Here is an 11802-nt window from a genome sequence, read left to right as displayed (position 1 = left end):
GGGGGGGTGGGGTTGGGCCGGGGCTAATTAGGAAAAGCTTCTGGAATGTGAGGGAGGGGATTTCCGGCTCCAGGAGGTGGGGGGCTTGGCGGAAGTCGGGGGGGGGAGACGCACCGATTCGACCCCTCCTCCCCAGTTACTGCTGAGTGGGGCGGGCGGAGGGTGGGAGCGGGAGAGGCTTCGTCCATCCTGATGGGGACGGGCGGTGGGGACCAGTCCTGGGGGTGGGCTGGGGTGGGGGGCTCTGTCCCGGGTTGGGCTGATTTCTCCTTCGGAGGCCGCGGAGACCTCTGTGGCGTTTGCTCCCCGTCCTGTTCTGGGGAGCCGCTGCACCGCGCCTCGCTAAGCCGGGAGGACGGCATCTGGCATCCGCGGGGCCTGAAGGGCAGGTTTAGGGGAGGCGGCGGGGATGGGGAGCGTGCCCGGGGACCGTGCACCTGGGGACGCGCAGGGACCAGGCTCCGATCGGGGGCAGCTGGGGTCTGGCGGAGTCTGAGAGGCCGGTTTCGGAGAAGGGGAATCTCCCCGGCACGAGGGGACCGGGGCGCTCGCGCCCCCTGGAGCCGCGAGGGAGGTGCAAACCTTAGGGCCGGCGGTCGAGGGCGGTCGAGGGCATGGACCGCCTTGGGAAGAGGGCTCCACTTTGTTCCGATGAGGATCCGCCGGGCCGCGCCGCCGCCGCCCGCCGTGGCCCGCTTCCGAACACCCCCCCCCCTTCCCTCCTGCGCTCCCAAGCCCGCCACTGCGCGGCCGGGGATGGCGCGGCTGGCGGGGACCCCGCACCCGGGCGGGCGTGGATCGTCCTGCGGCCACCGCTCCCTCGGGGGCTCAGCCCGAGTCTCACGCGGAGCCCCGGAGGTGTAGCGCTGACCCCGGCCCCGGCCCCGCAGCTCCCCTTGCGCAATGGACTGGCAGCCAGACGAACAAGGCCTGCAGCAGGTACTGCAGCTGCTCAAAGACTCGCAGTCGCCCAACACAGCCACACAGCGCATCGTGCAGGATGTATCCTTCCTTCCTTCCCGGACCTGGGGGAAGCCAGCAGGGCTCATTTCCTGACTCAAAAACCCCCTTTGTGGGAAAGGAACAGCACGAAGCCTGGGGCTGGTGTGGCTCACACCCCGCATTCCTAGTTACTCAGGATCTGAGGATTGTGGTTCCAAAGCAGCTTGGACAGACAGCAAAGTCTGGGAGACTCTTAATCTCCAGTTAACCAGCACAAAAGCCGGAAATGGAGGTGTAGCTCAAGTTGGTAGAGCAAAAGCAGCTCAGGGGCAGCGCCCAGGCCCTGAGTTCAAGCCCAAGGACCAACACCAAAAACAAAGCAGAACCAACAAACAAAAAACCCCACGACAAACCAGGTCTGGAGACTAAATTAGTGCTCTGAATCCCTGGGTCCAGTTCCCAGAGCTGTTGCAGCCATTGTTAGGAGAAACCGTGGGAACTCCTAGTACTCAAGAAGTACTTGCTACTTAACTTACACAGTGGGGAGCTGTTGTTCTGCCCATTTAACAGATGGGAGCCTGGAGACTCAGAGAGACAAAGACCAACCAATTTAATAAAGGCAGCAGCTAGGAAACACTAGTGCCAGGGCTGGTGGTCCCTCCCACTCAGGCTTGCATTCTACTCTGTCCTGTCAGACTTGGGAAGATGCACCGCCCCCCAGGGAAGTGGGGTGCATTTTGAGTTGGTCTTGGGTTTTGTTTAGGCTTTAAATTAAACTTGTTTGAAGTCGGGCACCAGTGGCTCATGCCTATACTCCTACTTAGGAGGCTGAGATCTGAGTATTGCAGTTCAAAACCAGCCAGGACAGGAAAGTCTGTGAGACTTGTCATCCAAAAAAACAACCCAAAACCCGAAGTGGAGCTGTCGCTCCAGCAGTAGTGTGCTAGCCCAGGGAGTAGCAGCTGCCATCTTAGGAGGCGCCGTCTGGTCCCTTAGCATTCCACTGTGATCCATGAGGGAAACCTTTCCCTATCTATGAGGGGGACTTGGGCAGAGGGCTTGGGCAGTGGGATTCTAGATTACACTGCTGCCAGATTTCACTGGTCACTAGTGGCAGCTATGAGACAGGACATCCCGCGTGGAAAGCTTTTGTCTCCCAAGTCCCTTAACAGCCTGGCAGAAACTCAAGCAACTCAACCAATTCCCCGACTTCAACAACTACCTAATCTTTGTCCTGACGAGGCTCAAATCAGAAGGTATGTCCTGCCGGTCCCTGGCTCTGACCCTGCCCCGCCTCTCTTCGTGATGGACCCCTGAACCTTGGTCCTCTCTCCCCCAGATGAGCCAACCCGGTCTCTCAGTGGGCTCATCCTCAAAAACAACGTGAAAGCACATTACCAGAGCTTTCCACCACCTGTGGCTGACTTCATCAAGCAAGAGTGTCTCAACAACATCGGCGATGCCTCCTCTCTCATCCGGGCTACCATCGGTGAGAAGGGCAGGGGGGATGGTTTTTCAGCTTTGTCCTGGCTTAGGCAGCTGGTCAGCTGCCAGTTCAGGGTCTTGTTTGTTTGTTTGTTTCTGGTCCTGGGGCTTGAACTCAGGGCCTACGTGCTGTCCCTTAGCTTTCCCCCCACAATTCTGGCCTTCTATCATTTGAGCCATACAACTCCACTTCCAGCTTTTTGCTGGAGATGAAAGTCTCAGGGACTTTCCTACCCAGGCTGACTTCGAATGGTGATCCTCAGACCTCAGCCTCCTAAGTAGCTAGAAGAGTGAGCCATTGGCACCTGGCTATGATTAATTAATTGCCAGAGTCAGAAGTGGAGTTGTATATAGCTTCCCCCTCCCCCACCCCCTTTTTTTAAACTTAAGCCTTAAAAAAAAAAAAAGCTAAGGGACAGTGCCAAGGACCTGCATTCAAGTCCCAGGACTGGCACACACACACAAAAAAACCAATAATAAATAGAAATAGTGTTTGTGCTGGATGCTTGGACCTGACAAATATGCTGATTTCGTAGCTTCCTGCTTGAGGCCATGGAAGGTTTTAGAGCTCATTCTAGGTGGTAGACTCTGCTGACACATGTCCTCAGCTTCTACAGCCACAGGTTCAAAACTACTCAGAAACAGCAACTTGTTTTGAACATGGGAAGACTTTTTCTTGTCATTACGTAGCATTAAGAAGCTCTCTAGAATCCATTTGAAGTCTATGAGAGGAAGTATCCGTTTTTCTAGGAAGCACTATTGAGCCGTTCCCTGGAGGACGCTTTCATAGAAGCCTCCAGGTGAATCTTAGGAGGGTGGTAGCTTTCTTTGCCATATAACTCAAACCCTTGATCCTCCTGCCTCAGCCTCTCCTGAGTGCTGGGATCATAGGGAGGAGGCTGGTGCTCTTTCCATAGAAGGGTGAAAGCCGGGGAGGGTGGGTAATGTGACCACCCCTAGTGGTAGGAAACACTGCCATCTTGTGGTGGCGAGTGGCATTAATGGCTCACAATGCCCCGGGGAGTTTCACTAGTCTGTAAATTCCTACCTGTAGCCACAAAGCCTTACACAAGTTGTCTGCTCTCACCTCCTGCTGTGCCTTCCCTTCACTCTCCGCTTCTCTTCCCCTCTGTGAGAGCCTGTTCAACCCCAGGGTCTTGACACTGGTCCATCCCTCTGGCTGAGATGCTCTTTCTCCCAAGTCCCTGGTCTGTTTCTCTTCTCTCAGGCCTTTCATGTGAGGGTATCAGCTGTTGAGGCCTTCTGTGTCCACCCAGTCACTCAGCCCTCAGCCTATGACCACCCTGTTCTTCTCTTCTCCTAGAACAGGCTTTGGTGTTTGGGGCTGGACTATATCCCAGGGTCTGGACAGAACTGGCTGGCTTGTGGGGCCCAGAGGATGTGTGCTGAGTCAGCGAGTGTGTCATCCCTGTGGGTCCCCCCCCCCCCACCAGTTCCCCTGTCCCCTGCCCTATCAGGGCTAGAGCGTGCCCAGCGGCCAAGTTCTTACCTTGCCCAGCTGAGGTCCTAGCCAGAGGAAGACAGGAAAAACAACATCAGCAGCAGCAGCAAGGGGGCTGGGTGGGGTCATCTTGGGGAGGGGTGGGGAGCATGGAGGGGCAGGCAGGCCCTTGCCCAGCCTGAGGCAGCCTCCTCTCCCCGGCTGCCCAGGTATTCTTATAACCACCATCGCTTCCAAGGGTGAGCTGCAGATGTGGCCTGAGCTGCTGCCCCAGTTATGCAACCTGCTCAACTCGGAGGATTACAACACTTGTGAGGTAGGCAACAAGCTGTGGCCCCACCCTAGCAGGGGCCCAGGCCCGGAGAAGGCCTCACCCCCTGCCCCCCACATCTGTCTGCTCCAATCCACCCAGGGAGCCTTCGGAGCCCTGCAGAAGATCTGTGAAGACTCCTCCGAACTCCTGGACAGCGATGCGCTCAACAGGCCGCTCAACATCATGATCCCCAAGTTCCTGCAGTTCTTTAAGCACTGCAGCCCCAAGATCCGGTAGGTGTGGCTTCCCCAAGGCAACCCAGAGGCTCCGAGCTGGAGGACAGGGTTGGTTGGCGGGGGAGGGGGGCTGAGCCCCATTTCCACTCCTCACCAGGTCCCACGCCATCGCCTGTGTGAACCAGTTCATCATGGACCGAGCCCAGGCGCTGATGGATAACATTGACACCTTCATCGAGGTAGGCCATCTGGCCGGGGCGGGCAGGAAGAGGGCTCCCCCACCCCGCCCTTCTTAAGTAGCTTACCCTGGCCATCCCCACAGCACCTGTTCGCCCTGGCTGTGGATGACGACCCCGAGGTGCGGAAGAATGTATGCCGTGCCTTGGTGATGCTTCTAGAAGTGCGCATTGACCGGCTCATCCCCCACATGCACAGCATCATCCAGGTGTGCATGGTCAAGGTCACAGCCAAGGGCAGGAGGGGCTGGCCAAGGCGCGGGAACCTCCTGAAGCCCAGCTGGACTCAGCGTCTCCCTCTCCACCTCCCCTGCCCCAGTACATGCTCCAGCGGACCCAGGACCATGACGAGAACGTGGCCCTGGAGGCCTGTGAGTTCTGGCTGACGCTGGCCGAGCAACCCATCTGCAAGGAAGTTCTGGCCTCCCATCTGGTCCAGTGAGTGGCGTCCTGACCCACCCCACCCCATGCCTGCGCCTTTCCTTTTCTGGTCACCCCTTGAGCTTGCAGAAAACCACAGCGTCAGGGGACTTTGCAAGAAGCTTTAACCGACTTTTTAAAAAATTGGTAACTGTTAGAAGTGAGCTGGGTATCAGTGGCTCACGCCTGTCATCCCAGCTACTCAGGAGGCTGAGATCTGAGGATCATGGTTCCAAGCCAGCCTAGGCAGGAAAGTCTGTGGAGACTTTTGTCTCCATTAAACTACCAGAAACCCAGAAGTGGCGCTGTGGCTCAAGTGGTAGAGTGCTCGCCTTGAGCTGAAGAGCTGAGGGACAGCGCCCAGGCCCAGAGTTCAGGCCCCACCACCTACCAAAAAAAAAAAAAAAGAAATGAGAGACCAACCATGGCTTCAGGCACAACTAGATCCAGGTGCCCAAAGGATATAAAAAACACATGTGTCTTAGCTTTAGCTCTGCTTCTCCAGCACTGGGCTTTGTTCTCAGGTATGCTCTTCCTGGGTAATGCTAGGCCCTCTGTATCCTTCCAGTATAGGAAAGCCAAAGCAAAGACTTGTCTCTTACAGTTGCTGTCTTGTGTGTGTGCCTGCCTGTGTCCTGGGGCTTAAACTCAGGGCACCTAGACACTGTCCCTGAGTTTCTCACCGAAGGCTAGTGCTCTACTAGCTGAGCTCTAGCTCCAATTCCAGCCTTTTGTTGGCTAATTGGAAATAAAGAATCTCATGGACGGCTGGGAAGGTGGCTCAGTGGTAGAGTGCTTGCCTTGCATGCTCTAGGCCTTGGGTTCGATTCCTCAGCACCACATAAGAAAAAAGCCGGAAGTGGCACTATGGCTCAAGTGGTAGAGCGCTAGCCTTGAGCTGAAGAGCTGAGGGACAGCGCCTAGGCCCAGAGTTCAGGCCCCACGACCGGACCCCAAAAAAAAAAAAAGAATCTCATGGACTTTCCTGCCCAGGCTGGCTTTGAACTTCGATCCTCAGATCTCTTGTCACCTTAATAGCTAGGATTACAGCCGTGAGTCTCCAGGCCCTGGCTTCAACTACTGTCTAACCAAACTCCTCAGAGCTGACCCTTAACCTATTGGAATCCCTTAGCTTTTCTGAACCATTGTGGAAAATGGTGAGTGGGGCCGGAGGGAAGGAGGCTTCTGGAAAGTGACGAGGGAACCATGTTGAAGCAGGCACAGGAGGCCCTCTGAGAATTGAACTCCAGCTTTGCAATGAAGCCGCATTGCCTATTTGTCCGGCGCTTCTCTGCCCCATGCAAGGGCCCAGAAGCCAGGCACTGGTGGCTCATGCCTGTCATCTTAGCTACTCAGGAGGCCGAGATCTCAGATTGTGGTTTGAAGTCAGCCTGGGCAGGAAAGTCCGTGAGACTCTTACCTCCAAAGAACCACTAGAAAACCGGCTGTGGCACTGTGGCTTAAGTGCCACTCACCTTGAGTTGAAGATCTCAGGGACAGACAGCCCCCAGGCCCAGAGTTCAAGCTCCAGGACCAACCAAAAATAAACAAAGCATGTTTGTGCTTTCTACACGTGGTGCTAGGGAACCTGATCCTGTTCTGAAGTTGCCGTGTGTGCAGGGGTCTGAGAGTTTTCCAGTAGCCAGGCCTAGGCCAAGAGCTTCCTTTCCTGTGGTACAAAGAGTGGTGTGTCCCTAATCCTGATGCTTGAAACTAGGCTGGGGTAATTGCCCCCTCCCTGGGGAGATGTGGGCACTAGCCCCACATGCCCAGCATAGGTTTCCAGCACAATCTGCCCTTGCCTGCTGCTGCTGCCCAGCCTTCTTCTCCCCCCCCCCCCCGCCGTCCCATTGAATCGTCATCCCCCAATGAATAGTCATCTTCTCTCCCCATAGGTTGATCCCCACTCTTGTAAATGGGATGAAGTACTCGGAAATCGATATCATTTTGCTCAAGGTGAGTGTGTGTGTGTGGGGGTGCTGGGCACGGCATGGCTCTGGGAACCGCCCGGTGCCAAGCCGTCTTGTCTGCCCACCCTGCCAGGGCGACGTGGAAGAGGACGAGGCTGTCCCCGACAGCGAACAGGACATCAAGCCACGCTTCCACAAGTCACGCACGGTGACGCTGCCCCACGAAGCCGAGCGGCCTGACGGCTCCGAAGATGCGGAGGACGATGATGACGACGATGCGTTGTCCGACTGGAATCTGAGTGCGTGGCCAGCCCTGGGGCCGCCATGGTGCCCAGCCCCCCTCCCGGGGTGAGGGCGGGCGTGGGGAAGCCAGGTCGGCTGGGAGCAGGTGGTGAAGATCTTCCCTTCCCTGAGACTGCCCCCCTCCCCCACCATCCAGGGAAGTGCTCTGCAGCTGCGTTGGACGTCCTGGCCAATGTTTTCCGGGAGGAACTGCTCCCGCACCTCCTCCCCCTGCTCAAGGGCCTCCTATTCCATCCCGAATGGGTGGTCAAGGAGTCCGGCATCCTGGTGCTGGGTGCCATCGCCGAGGGTGAGTCCTGGGGTCTCCTGTGCAAGGGACCCCACCCCCTGCCAGGGACTCAGCGTCCCCCGGCCAGGGGCGGCCAAGACAGCTAGGACGGTAGGGAGGTCTGGGTGAATTGCTTTGGAGCACACGGAAGACTCCAAGTTCAATTTCAGGACGGCCCAAAATACAAAGTAAATATGATGCTACTCAGGAGGCTGAGATCTGAGGATTGCAGTTCAAAGCCAGCCTGAACAGGGAAATCTGGGAGACTCTTAGTGCCAGTTACCTCCAAAAAATGCAAGAAGTGGTAGAGTGCTCACAAAAAAATGATCAGGAACAGCACCCAGGCACAGAACGTGAAAATGGCTAAGAGAGAGTAAAGAATAAAGGAAAAGCACAAGGAGCCATGGAGAATTTTGGATGAGAATATTCCTCTCTAGCTGGGTCAGGGGCTCTCCTGTGAAGCCCAGTTCACTATGCAGTGAAGATTCTGAACTAATGAATAAACAGCTAAGTTAGTGCCACCTGCCTTTCCTGTCCTGGGCTCTGAGTGAGTGTCTCTGGGCCAGTGATTGAACCTCAATTTCTCATCTGCCAGGAGGTGGTCTTTGCGCTCCCAGAAGGGTGCGGGTACTGTAGCTCCAGGACCCAGTCCACCTGACACCTCGTGTCCCCTCTCTCGGTGGCTTTTAAGGCTGTATGCAAGGCATGGTGCCCTACCTGCCCGAGCTGATCCCACACCTCATCCGGTGCCTGTCGGACAAGAAGGCCCTGGTCCGCTCCATCGCGTGCTGGACACTGAGCCGCTACGCCCACTGGGTGGTCAGCCAGCCTCCGGACATGCACCTCAAGCCTCTGATGACAGAGCTACTCAAACGCATCCTGGATGGCAACAAGAGGGTGCAGGAGGCAGCCTGCAGGTGACCCTTGACCCCTGACCTATGGCATATCCCCCCCCATTGTCCTGCCCCTTGGGAAGGGATGACTGCTGTGACTGCTGATGTGGCACTGATTTCTGTCGTATTCGTACTGGCTGATCCCGCGTGGGGCCTCTTCCTCTCCCCATGGCCCAGAGCCACGCGCGCTGGTCCGCTGAGCCCTCCCTGCGTTCTCCCTCCTTCCAGTGCCTTCGCCACCCTGGAGGAGGAGGCGTGCACGGAGCTGGTGCCCTACCTCAGCTACATCCTGGACACCCTCGTCTTCGCCTTCGGCAAGTACCAGCATAAGAATCTGCTCATCCTCTATGACGCCATCGGCACTTTGGCCGACTCCGTGGGCCATCACCTCAACCAGCCGGTGAGATCCTCCTGCAGCCCCCTCTGCCTCCGCCCCACGCCAGGGACAGGGTGCCGGGCACCCAGAGCCCCCAGCGCACTCCAGCACCCCAGCCCCCCCAGCCCTGGCTCCAGTCTAGGCCAGACAGCCTGGTGAGTGCTGTGCCAGGGGTGTGCCCAGGCCTGGGGGTGTGCCGGGGACCCATGGGTGAGAAGGACAAAAGCCTGCAGATATGGCTGTGTGGTGAGCAACCCCCCCCAACAAGGGTCCCGGACCCCACCCTTCAGGGAATGGGCCAAGCCAATCAACGCCCCTTACTGTGGAGCCTGACTTCTCCCTCTCCAGGAATACATCCAGAAACTGATGCCACCGCTCATCCAGAAGTGGAACGAGCTGAAGGATGAGGACAAGGACCTCTTTCCCCTGTTGGAAGTGAGCGGCCGCAGAGCCCCGCCCCCAGCCCCGCCCCCATCTCTCCCTAGGCTCACCTTCCCTGCCCTTCTCCCCAGTGCCTCTCCTCGGTCGCCACTGCCCTGCAGAGTGGCTTCCTGCCCTACTGCGAGCCCGTGTACCAGCGCTGCGTCACCCTGGTGCAGAAGACACTGGCCCAGGCCATGGTGAGCACCCCTGGCTCCCCTCTCTGCCCACTCAGCTGCTGCCCAGGCCTCTGCCCACTCCCTCCCCCGCTCCGCTGACCTCCCATCCATTCTGTTTGCAGATGTACACCCAGCACCCTGAGCAGTATGAGGCCCCCGACAAGGATTTCATGATCGTGGCACTGGATCTGCTCAGCGGCCTGGCTGAGGGCCTGGGCGGCCACGTGGAGCAGCTAGTGGCCCGGAGTAACATCATGACTCTGCTCTTCCAGTGTATGCAGGTGCGTGGGTGTTCCACGCAGGCTGCACACCATGGCTGCTGGGTACCGGTGGCTCACGCCTGTCATCCTAGCTATTCAGGAGGCTGAGATCTGAGGATAGGATTGTAGTTCAAAGGCAGCTTGGGCAGGAAAGTCCATGAAACTCTTATTTATCGCCAATACACTACTCAGAAATGGTGCTGAGGCTTAAGTGGTAGAATACTAGCCTTGAACACAAAGAGGCTCAGGGACAGCACCCAGGCCCTGAGTTCAAGCCCCACTACTGGCACCCACAATGTGTATGCACATGCATACATACATAACTCGTGCACACCTGTGACCACACACAAACCACAAAGGTGCTTCAAATAGGACCCAACATCCTCTAGAAGTCATATCACTCACATGTAGACTGCCAGGCTAATAAGCAAGTGTGTGGCCCTGGATTCAAACCTCAGGTCTATCAGAAAATGTCAAGTACTGTTTTTGTGCCAGGACTCAATGCCTGAGGTGCGGCAGAGTTCGTTTGCTCTCCTGGGAGATCTCACCAAAGCCTGCTTCATCCATGTCAAGCCCTGTATTGGTAAGCCACCTACCTCGACCGCGCTGAACCCGAGCCTCGCCCTGGCCTCGCGTGATGGATACGTGCCCTGGGATGACCGTGACCTAACTGGGATGTATTCGTACTGTCTGATGGGGTCCCGCCCAGCCCTGCCCCGGACCTCCAGGTGTCTAACTTTCCTGCTTAGCACTGTTTCTCTCCTGAGCAGCCGAGTTCATGCCCATCCTGGGCACCAACCTGAACCCCGAGTTCATTTCCGTCTGTAACAATGCCACCTGGGCCATCGGTGAGATCTGCATGCAAATGGGTGAGTGCCTGGCCAATTGCCTAGGCCTTCCCCCATTGGTCTGTTCATAATTTGGGGCGGAGTCTTGCTGTGACTGACAGATCTCAGGGAAGTCAGCTGATTGGCCAGAGAATGACTGTTTTACATTGGGAGTCAAATAACTGAAAGGCTTTTTTTTTTTTTTTTGGTCTTTTTGTCTTTTTGTCAGTCGTGGGGCTTGAACTCTGGGCTTGGGCGCTGTCCCTCAGCTCTTCAGCTCAAGGCGAGTACGCTCTACCACTTAAGCCACAGCGCCACTTCCGGTTTTTTTCTAGTGGCTTATTGGAGATAAGAGTCTCACGGACTTTCCTGCCTGGGCTGGCTTTGAACAGCGATCCTCAGATCTCAGCCTCCTGAGTAGCTAGGATGACAGGCGGGAGCCACCGGCGCCCTGGTGAAAGGCCTTTTTGTGATTAGCTTCTCCAAAGAGGCAGGAGAGGAGTGGACCAGTTGATGTAGTTGGCTGAACGGCCTCATGGGATTGGTTGGGTGACTGCTGTCTCTTAAGTTAGCCCTGGGTTTTGGGCTGGGGAATGTGGGGAAATTCCTGTGTGTCCTCTGAGTGGAACAGGAATCACCGTGAGGGTGGCCTCACTCCTGACTGACCCAGGAGCTTGGGGAGGCCTGGCGGGGCTCTGATTTTGACTGGTCCCTTAGGGGCAGAGATGCAACCCTATGTGCAGATGGTCCTCAACAATCTGGTGGAGATCATTAACCGGCCCAATACACCCAAGACACTGCTGGAAAACACAGGTGGGCGCCAGGTCTGGGCTGTCCTTTCGTGCCCTCTTCCTGGGCCCTGGGGAAAACAAACCCAAGTCTGCAGACTCCTGGCAGGGAGTTGTGCAAGGAGCCCCAGGGCAGATGCCCCCCTTGGGAGGAGACCTGGGGAGACACCAGGTGGGGGAGGCTGGGGAAGGGAAGCAGGCTGGGCCAAGCTCGGGGCCCTGGGCTGGCCGGCAAGAGCTGTTCCCTTGGGGTCCATGGGGCGGGGCTCGGTGCCTCGTGCCAGAGGCCTTGCCACCTACCGTCCCGGGGCCACTCGGGGTTGCAGGTCGCCTGACGAGTCCCTCTGCCATTCCAGCCATCACCATTGGCCGCCTGGGCTATGTGTGCCCGCAGGAGGTGGCTCCTATGCTCCAGCAGTTCATCCGGCCTTGGTGGGTGTGCGGGGCCTGCTGGGACCGGGCGGGGTGCTGGGGTGGGGGGACAGGCAGCCCTGCCCTTGCCCTCTGGGCTCTGCCCTCCCCCGCCGGGTACCCCCTGTCCCCC

General features: G+C 57.3%; 1 protein-coding gene across 1 annotated transcript in view; it reads left to right on the top strand.

Annotated features, from left to right (window-relative positions):
• Tnpo2 (transportin 2) overlaps positions 1 to 11802 on the top strand; it is a 13435-nt gene that overhangs the window by 905 nt on the left and 728 nt on the right. The window contains exons 2-21 of the mRNA XM_013034177.1: positions 891 to 1002; positions 2123 to 2198; positions 2282 to 2431; positions 4099 to 4205; positions 4302 to 4435; positions 4536 to 4617; positions 4701 to 4823; positions 4934 to 5052; positions 6930 to 6990; positions 7078 to 7243; positions 7384 to 7536; positions 8207 to 8432; positions 8637 to 8808; positions 9133 to 9219; positions 9297 to 9404; positions 9506 to 9664; positions 10139 to 10226; positions 10414 to 10512; positions 11188 to 11283; positions 11585 to 11694. Coding sequence (XP_012889631.1) covers positions 904 to 1002; positions 2123 to 2198; positions 2282 to 2431; positions 4099 to 4205; positions 4302 to 4435; positions 4536 to 4617; positions 4701 to 4823; positions 4934 to 5052; positions 6930 to 6990; positions 7078 to 7243; positions 7384 to 7536; positions 8207 to 8432; positions 8637 to 8808; positions 9133 to 9219; positions 9297 to 9404; positions 9506 to 9664; positions 10139 to 10226; positions 10414 to 10512; positions 11188 to 11283; positions 11585 to 11694 — 2415 coding nt within the window. The 5' untranslated portion in view covers positions 891 to 903. The remainder of the gene's footprint in view (positions 1 to 890; positions 1003 to 2122; positions 2199 to 2281; positions 2432 to 4098; positions 4206 to 4301; positions 4436 to 4535; positions 4618 to 4700; positions 4824 to 4933; positions 5053 to 6929; positions 6991 to 7077; positions 7244 to 7383; positions 7537 to 8206; positions 8433 to 8636; positions 8809 to 9132; positions 9220 to 9296; positions 9405 to 9505; positions 9665 to 10138; positions 10227 to 10413; positions 10513 to 11187; positions 11284 to 11584; positions 11695 to 11802) is intronic.

Source organism: Dipodomys ordii, unplaced genomic scaffold (assembly GCF_000151885.1).
Source record: "Dipodomys ordii isolate 6190 unplaced genomic scaffold, Dord_2.0 Scaffold184, whole genome shotgun sequence".
Classification (NCBI taxonomy): Eukaryota; Metazoa; Chordata; class Mammalia; order Rodentia; family Heteromyidae; genus Dipodomys; species Dipodomys ordii.
The sequence above is the reverse complement of the archived record's forward strand: the minus strand, read 5'-3'. Positions and strand labels throughout refer to the sequence as shown.